At 45.6% G+C, this 12,847-nt stretch overlaps 2 protein-coding genes across 10 annotated transcripts; one reads left to right on the top strand and one right to left on the bottom strand.

Annotated features, from left to right (window-relative positions):
* Positions 1 to 50: 50 nt before the first annotated feature.
* APEX1 (apurinic/apyrimidinic endodeoxyribonuclease 1) lies at positions 51 to 2,525 on the bottom strand. Of its 6 annotated transcripts, none has more exons than XM_005560688.3 (5): positions 2,332 to 2,525; positions 2,048 to 2,173; positions 1,655 to 1,842; positions 963 to 1,155; positions 51 to 832 (listed from the first exon to the last, which is right to left on the bottom strand). In XM_005560688.3, the coding sequence occupies exons 2-5, from the start codon at positions 2,103 to 2,105 to the stop codon at positions 315 to 317; spliced, it is 957 nt and encodes a 318-aa protein (XP_005560745.2). In that variant the 5' UTR covers positions 2,106 to 2,173; positions 2,332 to 2,525; the 3' UTR covers positions 51 to 314. The 6 variants fall into 6 exon arrangements, with proteins under 6 accessions (XP_005560745.2, XP_005560744.2, XP_005560747.2 ...); XM_005560687.3 differs by having other exon boundaries at positions 2,357 to 2,525; XM_005560690.3 differs by having other exon boundaries at positions 2,413 to 2,525.
* Positions 2,526 to 2,914: 389 nt separating this feature from the next.
* Positions 2,915 to 10,930, top strand: OSGEP (O-sialoglycoprotein endopeptidase). 4 transcript variants are annotated; one of them, XR_012415510.1, is made up of 11 exons: positions 2,915 to 3,181; positions 5,552 to 5,671; positions 5,850 to 6,025; positions 8,708 to 8,803; positions 8,961 to 9,072; positions 9,163 to 9,241; positions 9,811 to 9,876; positions 9,991 to 10,081; positions 10,295 to 10,370; positions 10,466 to 10,564; positions 10,708 to 10,930. XR_012415510.1 is itself a non-coding variant. In XM_005560686.3 (11 exons), the coding sequence occupies exons 1-11, from the start codon at positions 3,067 to 3,069 to the stop codon at positions 10,745 to 10,747; spliced, it is 1,008 nt and encodes a 335-aa protein (XP_005560743.1). In that variant the 5' UTR covers positions 2,915 to 3,066; the 3' UTR covers positions 10,748 to 10,930. The 4 variants fall into 4 exon arrangements, 3 of the variants coding, with proteins under 3 accessions (XP_005560743.1, XP_073852973.1, XP_073852974.1); XM_005560686.3 differs by having other exon boundaries at positions 8,961 to 9,010; XM_073996872.1 differs by having other exon boundaries at positions 5,552 to 5,724; positions 8,961 to 9,010.
* Positions 10,931 to 12,847: the final 1,917 nt, after the last annotated feature.

Below are 12,847 nucleotides of genomic sequence, written 5' to 3'. Positions count from 1 at the left end.
GAAGGGAATGTGTAGCCCCACGAAGGGGTAAGACACAAAGACAGCAAGGCTGAAACTATGGCTCTTTATTTTTGTGTGGATAATTCAAACAAAGTCATTAGTAGTCTTTGTTCAGTTTTTCTTAAAAAAGAAAAAACCCTCAAATAAAAACTCTTGGGCTTAAAAGAACTCTAAATCTGTCACAGGAGCCTGGTTGTAGGATTCTTATTTTTATAGATGAGAAATACAATGCAGATTTCTCTGAAGAGTGTTTAAAGAAGGAATGGTAGTTGAGGGGGCTTATTTCCCAGGCTCAAAGTGATTTAGGGGTGGTGTCACAGTGCTAGGTATAGGGTGATAGGACAGTGATCACTGCCGAGGGCCTTGGAACGGATCTTGCTATCACACAATGCAGGTAACAGAGAGTGGGACAACAAAAAGTAATCAAGGCGCCAACCAACATTCTTGGATCGAGCATTCATCATGTAAGTCCAAAAGGTGTAGGCATAGGGTGTGTTGGGGTAGAGGTGCCTAAAGCTGTCAGCCAGTGGCACAGCCTGCAGTAATTCCCCAAAGCCTTGGCGCTCTTGTGGCGTGAAGCCAGCATTCTTTTTGTTACCCTTGGGGTTGCGAAGGTCAATTTCTTCATGTGCCACATTGAGGTCTCCACACAGCACAAGGGGCTTTCGGGAAGCCAAGCCCTTCAGGAACTTGCGAAAGGCTTCATCCCAGCGCTGCCGGTACTCCAGTCGTACCAGACCCCGGCCTGCATTAGGTACATACGTTGTTACCAGCACAAACGAGTCAAATTCAGCCACAATCACCCGGCCTTCCTGATCATGCTCCTCCTCGCCTACAGAAACGAAACAGAATTAGCATAAAAAACTGTAAGAAAAGGAAAAGCAATCAAGAGGTGGGGGAGAGATGGAGAATTAGCAATTGGTCTTGAAGAGTTCAGGCATTAGGCATCAATAGGGTCTCACCTATGCCATAAGAAACTTTGAGTGGGCAATGGCGGGAAAGTAGGCCCACGCCACTGTATCCTTCCTTGTCCGAAGGAGCGGACCAGTATTGATGAGAGAGTCCAGGCAGCTCTTGAAGTTCAGCTGGTAGTTTGTTCTCTGAACATTTGGTCTCTTGAAGGCACAGTATATCTGGGGCTTCTTCCTTTACCCACTATAAGTAAAAGAAAGGTGGAAAATGTATTATCAATTCAGCAGAACATTTATTGAATATATGCTAAGTCATAAATATGCACAGGTTAAACAGTCAAGCAGTTCGAGGTTAAATAATATTTAAACAATTCGAAGCTAGATAAATGAAAACAGAGGTAAAGTCTTACGTGCTATACTATGAATGTGTTTTTTCTATAGGCAAGCTAAGATTTTTAAGCTATAATTAATGAAATGGAGGACATGCTGAAGATAAAATGGAGGAAGTATAGTAAAAGGTTTTTGCAACATTCTGGGAAGAGGAGAGAACATTAAAAAAGAAAATGGCAATGGAAGTGAAGGAGCAGACATTTAGGAAATACAACTGGCAAGACTGGGGAAGCCCCACCGAAAACTGCAGGCAGGAGAAAAAACAGCCTGAAGGCTATACGGAGAAAAGGGATGACTAAACCCTAAGATCATTCAATACTAAAGAATGTGTCTTCCCCTCAAACACCACTCACATCTAATCCTTTCTTCTTAATCCAGGCTCGAAGCCCATCCACGTTCCAAGAGCAGATCTTGAGTGTGGCAGGTTTGCCACTGGGTGAGGTTTTCTGATCGGGGGGGTCCTCATACAGGGCTGGGCCCTCTCCTGCTGCCTCCTTGTCATTTTTCTTTGCGGGCGTCTTACTCTTCTTGGGCTCTGGCTCTATAAAATGAGTAATATATATTGACAAAAAGTGGGTGGTTTCCAACCGCGATCCGGCGTTAGCTATGGACCCAACGAAAGCCTGCGGTTACTGCGTCTTCACAAACCCCTGCAAAAATGAGTTGGCCGGTACTTACCGTTCATCAAGGGAATTACAAACAACCCCGCCGTAGCTTCTAGGAAGAGGGGCTCATTTCATTCTTACCTGTCTTGAGCTCATCCCCGTCTTCTGCCACCGCTCCCTTTTTCCCACGCTTCGGCATTCCCGTAACGAACGCTCTTCGGCACCTGTACCGCGTCGCCCACCAAAGCAGTATTTTTACCGCGTTGCCTACAGACGCAAAGAAATCATGAAACCAGCTAAGCCTGGGGAGAAGACTCCTCTCAAGAGCGTCCCCGCACCAGGTCCCGCCTTTCAAACCATGTTATCTCTAAATCCTTTCCCCGCCTCCGTGCATCATAGGCCCTTCAGCCCCTCACCCACGTAACTAGATCATTTCATAGTGCCTTGTACCCTACTCGCGAGATCTGCCCTCCAGCCAATTGAGGATCTTAATTAAGGGTCCTGACTCAAGCTTGCCCTTCAGACTGCCAGCGAAGCCCCTCTTATGAGCAAAAGAGCAACCCCGTATCTGCACCGGTCCGATGGCAGCCTAGCTCCTCCTAACCCGAGCACAAAGAAGGATGCACGCTGAGCCCCCCACGTGGGTAGCGGACCTGGTCACGTGATCAGAGGCACGCGTCACATGGCCGAAGAATGCGCGTGATTGGTCTGTCTGACACCACGTGACGAAGTCGCTTGGCCTTGCCTCTCTCAACTAATTCTCTAGGAGACCTAGGGCCCCAACCCTCGTTCGGGCTGTTTATCGTTGTGCCCGACGCACGGCACATTGTTTGACTCTGACTTAAGAGTCTAACGCTGTGCAAAGGGAAAAAAAAGTGGAGAAGGTTGGGCTGGACCACGGGAAAGATATAGGAAAACGGACAGGATTGTAAAGCACAGAGTCGGCTCGGCGTCCCTGGCAGTTAGGAAGACAGGTCCTTGGAGGGGCCTTGGCGGGTCTCCGCTCGCGGGAGTTCTGCGCTGTCTTTCCCACTGTTATCTGCAGGCTAGCCCGCTTCCTCTGCGCTCCGGAAAGCTGCGGCCCAGCGCAGACTAGTGAGGACTTCCACAGCTCCTGACGTTGCTAGGAGTCCTGTCGGCGTTTTCTCCCAGGCTCCGCCATGCCGGCGGTGCTGGGTTTTGAAGGCAGCGCCAATAAGATTGGCGTGGGTGTGGTGCGGGATGGCAAGGTGCTGGCGAACCCGCGGCGGACTTATGTCACGCCTCCGGGCACAGGTGGGTGAGTAGGGGAGTTAAGAGTTTTCGGCGCACTTCCCCGCAGAAAATCAGCCTTCCATCTTCCTAAATACTAGTGAGGTGCAGCTTTTGATCTGAGTCTTATTGAAATTATGTGATATTATTAACGTCACAAGGCTGATGACTAGAAGAGTTACAAGCACTTGGACGTGGATCTGATGAGTTCGTTTACCGTTTATTGAGCTCATTTTATGTGCTAAGCATTCAGAAATAGATGTTATGATACTGCTGTGGAGTCAGACATATAAATAGATGTTTATACTACAGCATGATAAACAGTGTAATAGAGATGGACTCGAAATATTCTGTTTAAAAAACGCTTAGCAGGAGTATATATTCCAGTTGCCCTGAATATACACTCCTTTTTAAAAAAAATTTATTTTTTGAAATATTCTAGGATGAGTAGAGAGATGAGAGTGGAAAGACTCCCAGCTTACATGTCAGAGAACTGGCTGGCTGTGCTGTATTCACATTAAATATTTATGTTTTGGACATTTGGTCTTTATTTTTTATTTTAATTTGTTTTTGAGACAGTCTTGCTCTGTTGCCCAGGCTGGAATGCAATGGCACGATTTCGGCTTACTGCAAGCTCTGCCTCCCAGATTCAAGAGATTCTTCTACCCCAGCCTCCCGAGTAGCTAGGACTACAGACAGGTGTGTGCTACCACACCCAGCTAATTTTTGTATTTTTAGTAGAGGCGGGGCTTCACCATGTTGGCCAAGCTGGTCTCGAACTCCTGACCTCAGATGATCCGCCCACCCCAGCCTCCCAAAGTGTGAAAATTACAGGCATGAGCCACCGCCCGGGCCTAGTCTTTGTTTTTAAAATGGGAATAATACCTGTATCATTAGGTCTTGAAGATTAGATGAAAGTACCAAATACGTCTGGGTGTGGTGGCTCACGCCTGTAATCCCAGCACTTTGGGAGGCCCAGGCGGGGTGGATCACCTGAGGTCGGAGTTCAAGAACTGCCTGACCAATATGGAGAAACCCTGTCTCCACTAAAAAATACAAAAAATTAACCGGGCGTGGTGGCACATGCCTGTTAACCCAGCTACTCGGGAGGCTGAGGTTGTGGTGAGCCGAGATCATGCCATTGCACTCCAGCCTGGGCAACAAGAGTGAAACTCCGTCTCAAAAAAAAAAAAAGAAAAAAGAAAGTACAAAACACGTTACCACTTTTAATAAGCCATTGTGTCTTGCCTACTCTCCCCTCAAACACTTGCATACATAGGAGAGGGGCGACTGATTTGCATGTATCTGAAAAGCCTCCCTGAACAGGTGATGTGACAGATTACTCATTAGAAATAGGTATGTATGTTTAGCATTCACTCCTCTAGGCACTTGGGCACTGGGAATACAAAGATAAACAAAATACTTACTGCTTTGAGATACTCATGATTAAGCTGAGCAAACCACAGAAAATTATTATGTTGTAATTGTTAAATAAATGACATCATCATGCACAGAGTTCTGTAGGGTCACAGAGAAAGAAGGTCACCAGGCTGGGCGCGATGGCTCAGGCCTGTAATCCCAGCACTTTGGAAGGCCAGGGCAGACGGATCACGAGGTCAGGAGTTTGAGACCAGCCTGGCCAATATGGTGAAACCCCGTCTCTACTAAAAATACAAAAATTAGCTGGGTGTGGTGGCGTCGCCTGTAGTCCCAGCTGTTTGGGAGGCTAAGGCAGAAGAATTGCTTGAACTCAGGAGGCGGAGGTTGCAGTGAGCCGAGATCGTGCCACTGCAGTCCAGCCTGGGCATCAGAACAAGACTCCGTCTCAAAAGAAAGAAAAAAAGGCGGGGCGCGGTGGCTCACACCTGTAATCCCAGCACTTTGGGAGGCCGAGGCGGGTGGATCATGAGGTCAGGAGATCGAGACCACAATGAAACCCCGTCTCTTCTGAAAGTACAAAAAATTAGCCGGGTGCAGTGGTGGGCACCTGTAGTCCCAGCTACTTGGGAGGCTGAGGCAGGAGAATGGCATGAACCCAGGAGGTGGAGCTTGCAGTGAGCCGAGATCGCACCAGGCCACTCTAGCCTGGGTGACAGAGCTAGACTCCGTCTCAAAAAAAAAAAAAAAAAAAAAAAGATCACCAAAGGGTATGGGTAGATACCACTTGCATTGAGACATGAAGGCTGAGTAGGGTAAGAGGAAGAGAATTTCTGAAAGTTGAACAGCCTATATAGAAGCTGGAAAGAGTGTATCCGAAAATGTGGAAGATAGGATGCTTGGGGAAAGTGAAAGGACTCTTACTACATCACTAAACCTCCTGTTGCTTTCTTTAACTTCCTACCTACCTTTGCTACCAAAAATCCCTGTGATCTCTGACCTGTGTTCATTTTCTAGGATTCCTTCCAGGTGATACAGCCAGGCATCACCGAGCTGTTATCCTAGACCTGCTGCAGGAGGCACTAACAGAGTCTGGATTAACCTCCCAGGATATCGATTGCATTGCATACACCAAGGGTATGGCTGGGAGAGTGGTCAACGATGGAGGAATATACCTGCAACCTGGCTAGGTCAAAATAGCCAACACCTTACCTCTGCCACCACCACTACCCCTACCCCACCTCACATCCCTTACTTCCCCCACCTATTTTTTTTCCAATCTCTAGCATTGTAACTTCCATTTCTATCTCCCTAGGCCCTGGCATGGGTGCCCCACTGGTTTCTGTGGCTGTTGTGGCCCGTACTGTGGCCCAACTGTGGAATAAGCCATTGGTGGGTGTGAACCACTGTATAGGCCACATCGAGATGGGCCGCCTCATCACTGGAGCCACCAGCCCAACCGTGTTGTATGTCAGTGGAGGAAATACACAGGTATTTAGAGTGCTCTACCCATTCCATCTCAATTTCCGAGGCACTGAACCAATATCTTCTTCGTTCTATCTGAGTCATGGGAATGTCAGGAACAAAGCTGAACTCATCTGAACCTAAAATACTGTAGACCAGAAAACTCCCAACCGAGTTTGTAACATTGCAAATTTTGGCAGCATGTTCAGAACATTAGATGACTTATCATTATCAGACTTTATATCTGATCATAAAGATTAGGAATTTCTACTTCAGGAAAGGAATGAATGGTAAGGATTGAAGCCTTCAAAATAATGAATATCTGAAAGATCTTGCATTATTTTGAAGCTTATTTTTTCTGTAAATCTTAGCAACTGAAACTAACGGTTACTGGGCATGGCAACTCACACCTGTAATTCCAGCACTTTGGGAGGTCAAGGTGGGTGGATCATCTGAGGTCAGGAGTTTGAGACCAGCCTGGCCAACATGGCAAAACCCCATTTCTACTAGAAATAACAAAAATTAATTTGGCGTGGTAGCAGGTGCCTGTAATCCCAGCAAGTTGGGAGGCTGGGCAGGAGAATTGCTTGAACCAGGAAGTGGAGGTTGCAGTGAGCCGAGATCACACCATTGCACTCCAGCCTGGGCAATGAGAGCAAAACTCTGTCTCAAAAAAAAAAAAAAATAAGGAACTAAGGGACGCTACCTGATTTATTATTTTAGGGCAACTACATGTTTTGTTTTTGTATTACTGGGGATGATTATATAGACTTTGTTGTTCTAAAAGTTCAGAAATATAAATAACTATAAAAATACTTTATAAATTATAGAAGGTATTTTATTTTATCTTATTTATTTATTTGCAACGGAGTTTTGCTCTTATTGTACAGGTTGGAGTGCAATGGTGCGACTTTGGCTCACCGCAACCTCTGCCTCACAGGTTCAAACTATTCTGCCTCAGCCTCCTGAGTAGCTGGGATTACAGGCACCTGCCACCACACATGACTGATTTTTTGTGGTTTTAGTAGAAACGGGGTTTCACCCTGTTGGTCAGGCTGGTTTTGAACTCCTGACCTCAGGTAATCCACCTGCCTCGGCCTCCCTAAATGCTGGGATTACAGGCGTGGGCCACTGTGCCCAGCCAGAAGATATTTTAAATTTATAAGTGAAGCTAAAGTTGTTTGGGATACCTTATATGACCTTTTGAAGGTTGGGATTGGATTCCTTTCCAACAGAACACTTAATTATCATTAGAAATGGTTCAGCATTGTCCCCAGCCCATGAAAGGGTTGTGTCTAGAAGATGAGGCACGTGTTTCCCATGAAAACGATGCGGAAACTTCAGCAGGTAGAGGGCAAGTAGTTGGTTGAGGCCTGAAGGATGACATACAAGGTTAGAGACTTGGGTTGTGGAAAGTATAATGGAGACTACAAGAGGTGATAAAAAGGAGCAATGGCGGCTTTGTCTTCCTCTTTTAATGTTTGCTTAGGTGTAAGAAACAGGGAGGGTAATTAGGTGGAGAGGAGTGGATAGCAGGAGCAGAAAGGCAGGGTTTTTCCTTCTCCTTTGTTACTATCTTTTTGACAGCAGATTAAGATGTGTATCAGAAAGGGAAGAAATCCCTGACAGCACTGGGAAGGGAAAGGGACTTCTTAAGGTTCCTAGGAAACCCTTGGTGTTCTAAGTCTGCAGCATATGTGTCAGTAGGTGACAGATAATCTCTGTGCTAAAAGTTGGTCACATATGAAGAATGGCCTTAATATGTAAAATAGTTGGGCGTGGTAGTGGGCGCCTGTAGTCCCAGCTACTCGGGAGGCTGAGGCAGGAGAATGGCACGAACCCGGGAGGCAGAGGTTGCAGTGAGCTGAGATCACGCCATTGCACTCCAGCCTGGGCAACAGAGCGAGACTCCGTCTCAAAAAAAAGAAAAATGGTCTTAAGTGGACTGCTATTGCTGACTTGGCTGGGCCATTAATCTGCCTCCATATGAGATTTTTGAGTTCTTCAACTCTGCTTCTTGGTTCTAAATACCAGTGCCCAGCTGGATACAATGATTCACACCTATAATCCCAGCACTTTGAGAGGCCGAGGCAGGTAGATTGCTTGAGACCAGGGGTTTGAGACCAGGCTGGGCAATATAGTGAGACCCGATCTCTACAAAAATATAAAAATTAGCCACACATGGTAGGCCAGCTACTCAGGAAGCTGAGGTGGGAGGATCCTTTGAGCCTAGGAGGTCGAGTCTACAGTGAGCTATGATCACACCACTCCACTCCAGCCTGGGAGACAGAGTGAGATCCTGTCTCAAAACAACAAATACCACTGTCACTATGTCATAATTTAGAAGGATTCATGTTCTCTGCCTCCCAGCAGAAAAGCCTGTTCCCTACTGTCAAGACTGCATTTAAGGAATATATTAGGAACTTCTAAGCTGGAAAACAAATGTATTTGAAATGATAATTTATTTCTGCTTGGACCTAGACTGTCTTGTAGATTAGGACTCTATTCCTGGAATCCTCAGGGTATGCAGATGTCTTTTCAAATCAGAGCTGTAAAAACATTACCCATTCACCATTTGGGAAACACCTTTCTTCCACTTCTTATTGGAAGCTCTGGTGGTCATGTTGATCCTCTGCTATGTTTTTCTCCCAAAGCCAAATAATCCTGTTTACAGACTTGGGGTTTCATGGACATCCTCATCACCCTTAGGTGATTGCATACTCGGAACATCGTTACCGTATCTTTGGGGAAACCATCGATATTGCAGTGGGTAATTGTCTGGATCGTTTTGCTCGAGTGCTGAAGGTAAGCCAGTGGGGCTGCAGAGAACATAAAATGCGGGTGAACTTTTGGGAAGCCATGGAGGTGGAGGGAGGAAATAGTAAATAATCTTCTTATGCTTCTTGCATATCTGATTTCATCCTATTCCATTCCCTCTTTCCTTATTTTTTTCTTCTGTTAGATTTCTAACGACCCAAGTCCAGGATACAACATTGAACAGATGGCAAAGCGGTAAGGGGACATAAGGTGGAAGCAGGCTGGCTGCTGGGGCTTCAGGGATTTCCCCATATACGGTATATATGAACAGAACTTAGGAGGGGCTTTGGAGGGTCAGAAGCCGGTTGACTGTAGGCTTAGTGCCTTGTGTACTCATTCCCACACAGAGGCAAGAAGCTAGTTGAGCTGCCGTACACCGTAAAGGGGATGGACGTCTCATTCTCAGGGATCCTGTCTTTCATTGAGGTGAGTGTGAGAGAGGTGATGAGACGGGGCACCTTCATGCTTTTTAAATGAGGCATATCTGTTTTACTTACTGTTGTATTTCACATAGCTCAGTATGTTCATATAGCACATTCCTGGTCCATATCATGTGCTGAGTAAATTCATTTATAAGGTATTCATTGAATATCTCTGTGTGCCAGGTACTGTTCTAGGTAGTAGAGATGCAACATGGAGCAAAACAAAAATCCTTGCCTACATGGAGCTTAGATTCTAAATGGGGGGGTGGGGGAGATAAAAGAAAGAGGAAAATAAATGAAGTGTCAGATGATGATGAGTACAGGTGAAAAATTAAGCAGGATAAGTAAGGGGTGAGACATGTTAGGACAAGCATTCAAAAAGTTAATTATTGCATCTTAAATGAATGCTGTTCATTCTATACCATGATGCCAGTGAAGGGAATGTGGTACAGGATGTGCTGGTAACTTGAATTGTGGTGAAACATGGTCACTCTCCGAATGCATTAACTTTTGTTCTTATGTAATCCCAAAACCATGATTTGCTGATTCATTTGTTTTTCCCTTTAATTGTAGGATGTAGCCCATCGGATGCTGGCCACAGGCGAGTGTACTCCTGAGGATCTGTGTTTCTCCCTGCAGGTAATGCAGTAAAAAGCTGGGACAGAAAGTTGGGACTGGAGGAGGTTTTATATTGTAGAGCAGAACTAATCTGGGGCGCCCCTCTAATATTTTCTCCTTATGTGTCCCCGACAGGAAACTGTGTTTGCAATGCTGGTAGAGATCACAGAGCGAGCCATGGCACATTGTGGCTCCCAGGAGGCCCTCATTGTGGGAGGAGTGGGGTGTATGTATTACTGAACAGTGTTCCTCTTTCCTGTTCTTAGCACTGTGCGTCTTCCTTCTGATACTCTTAAATCATTAAGGGTTTGGAGTAAGCTTCCCAATCCTTGCCCCGGTCCCCTACGTCATTGTTCTAAGTAAGTGCACATGACGTGTTCTGCTGGACCATGAGGAGATAGCTAAAACTAAGCTAATCCTGTTCCCTACCTCTTTGTAGGTAATGTGAGGCTACAGGAGATGATGGCGACAATGTGCCAGGAACGTGGAGCCCGGCTTTTTGCTACAGATGAGAGGTAAACACACTTTCCCTTTGGTTTCTTTTTTACTGCTCCCTGTTATAGGGATTTTCCACCCTTAGATCCCAATTTTCATATCTCTTGCATCCCAGATTCTGTATTGACAACGGAGCCATGATAGCCCAGGCTGGCTGGGAGATGTTTCAGGCTGGACACAGGACCCCACTCAGTGATTCTGGGGTTACACAGAGGTGAGTGATTCAGCTCTTGGTGAGGGTAGATTTTTGGGATGTAGACAAAACAGCAGGGAAGAGAGTCCAGGAACATGAGGGCAGAGAAGAATGGAAGATGTTAAGGGCTAGCTCTCCACCATGTTTCTTCTGTTTTTCCACAGGTATCGGACAGATGAAGTAGAAGTGACCTGGAGGGACTAATAAGATTAACAGAATCACAGTAGACAGTTCCTTAATTGGAACCCAAAGGACCCTGTGCCTCAATCTCTATCCTGATGTCACGGGAGTCCTAGCAAAGCTGTAGACTCCAAGCAAGGCTTGGGGTCCTTTATGGAACCCCAAGATGACTCAGCAATAAAATATTTTTGGTTTTTTGGTTTTGTATGTTGGTGATTGGATTGTGTTGTTCAGGACCAATATAGATTTGGTGCTGGATAAATTCTTGTTGGAGGCTGCTGCTGTGGAACGAAGACTGAGGTTTTTTTTTTTTTTTTTTTTTTTAAGAAACGGAGTCTTGCTGTGTTGCCCAGGCTGGTCTCAAACTGGGCTCAAGCTGTCTTACCACCTCAGCCTCCCGAGTAAGCATGCCACTGTGCCTGGCAACAATAGTATTATCGTAACTATTAGTTTAGTATCAGATCCTGTGCTAACTGCTTTATTTTCATCCTCTCATTTAAATTCTTTGAAGTAGGTACTCAAGACTTCTCTCAAAATAGCCTGGAGGCTAGGTGCAGTGGCTCACACCTATTATCCCAGTGCTTTGGGAGGCCAAGTCAGGAGGATCCCTTGAGTCCAGGAGTTTGAGCCCAGCCTGGGCAACATAGCAAGACACCACCTATTTGAAACTTTTAAAAATTATCTGGGCATGGTGGTGCACATCTGTAGTCCCAGCTCCGAGGGAGGCTGAGGTGGGAAGATAGCTTGAGCCCAGGAGTTTGAGGTCGCAGTGAGCTATGATTGAGTCACTTCTCTCCAGCCTGGGTGACAGAACAAAACCTTGTCTCTTAAAAACAAACAAATCAACAGCCTGGAGATTGGTCTAATTTGTAACTCTAGAGTAAAACTGCATCTACTGCATATACTTTCTCCTACATGCATATCCATTGGCAGGCTTGAGGAATGCCCGTAGATGCACATCCCTCCCTACCACAAACAACAGAACGAATCTCATACCCTTTATCTTATTGACGTTGGTATCAGTCATCACAATTAGTCCTAAACTACTGAGTCATCTCATATTTTACACTTAATAACCACGTATCTCCACTCTGTTTTGTCTCCATCTACCTAACTTTTCCAACTCCAGAAGCTCTTCTACTGTACCCTCTGGAAATGATGGCCAGTCATTTGTCAAATTCTCTGTATCCTCAACCTCTTCTCTGAATGTTCCTTCACATTTATGCTCTCCAGACTTGGTTTCTTATGAGGACTCTGCTTCTCCTAAGGTGGTGTTTTCCCTTCCACACCCATTGTACACTGGGCCTGGGGGTGGTGCACGTGTCCTCATTTTTCCTCATACTGTTTCCAGACCATTGTCCCTCATCCCTAGTACCCTTCTGCTTTGAAACAAACTACCACATGAACACCACTCTTGTCATAAATCTTGATGATTTCAATATTCAGGTAGATCATACTAATAGCCACTTATTTCCTTGGTCATGTTCTAGAGCTGCAGATCCTCCACATCTCAGTTTCAGACATCCCACTCTCTACTACCACCACCTCCTGTCTTTCCAGTTCATTTTCTTTAATATGATAAATCCAACAGAATCCGCCTCATTTCCCTTCCTTTTTTTTGCTTTTGTCATATTCAACTCATTGCCTACTTTAGACCCATGCAGCTGAAAGGGCTAGTAAAAAATAGCCATGCTGACTGATCTTACTTTAAACTTATGACCAAGACACTAAAATGGGGGTCCTTTATGCCACCCAGAAATATTCCATCTCTCTAGTCTTTTCACTTGCCCTCTTCTCTGGTGACTGTTTCATACCTTCTGACCCCTCAAATCTCTTAACATCTCCTCCTGTTCTGACTCTTACCTTAGTTCGTATTTCAGTAAGAAAATAGAAGCAATCGGTATACATTTACAGGCTTCTGCCCCTGAAACTAACCACCTTCTAGCATCTGTACCCATGTACTCTGCCTTCCTGTTACCATAAACCAGTGGTTCTCAACCAGAGCTGATTTTGCTTCTCAGAGGACACTGGATTGTCACTGTGGATAGGAGGGTATTTTGCTGATTAAAAGTCAGGGCTGGGTGCAGTGGCTCACGCCTGTAATCCCAGCACTGGGAGGCCAAG

Source organism: Macaca fascicularis, chromosome 7 (assembly GCF_037993035.2).
Source record: "Macaca fascicularis isolate 582-1 chromosome 7, T2T-MFA8v1.1".
Lineage (NCBI taxonomy): Eukaryota > Metazoa > Chordata > Mammalia > Primates > Cercopithecidae > Macaca > Macaca fascicularis.
Note: the sequence above shows the minus strand (reverse complement) of the source record. Positions and strands in the feature narration are given on the sequence as shown.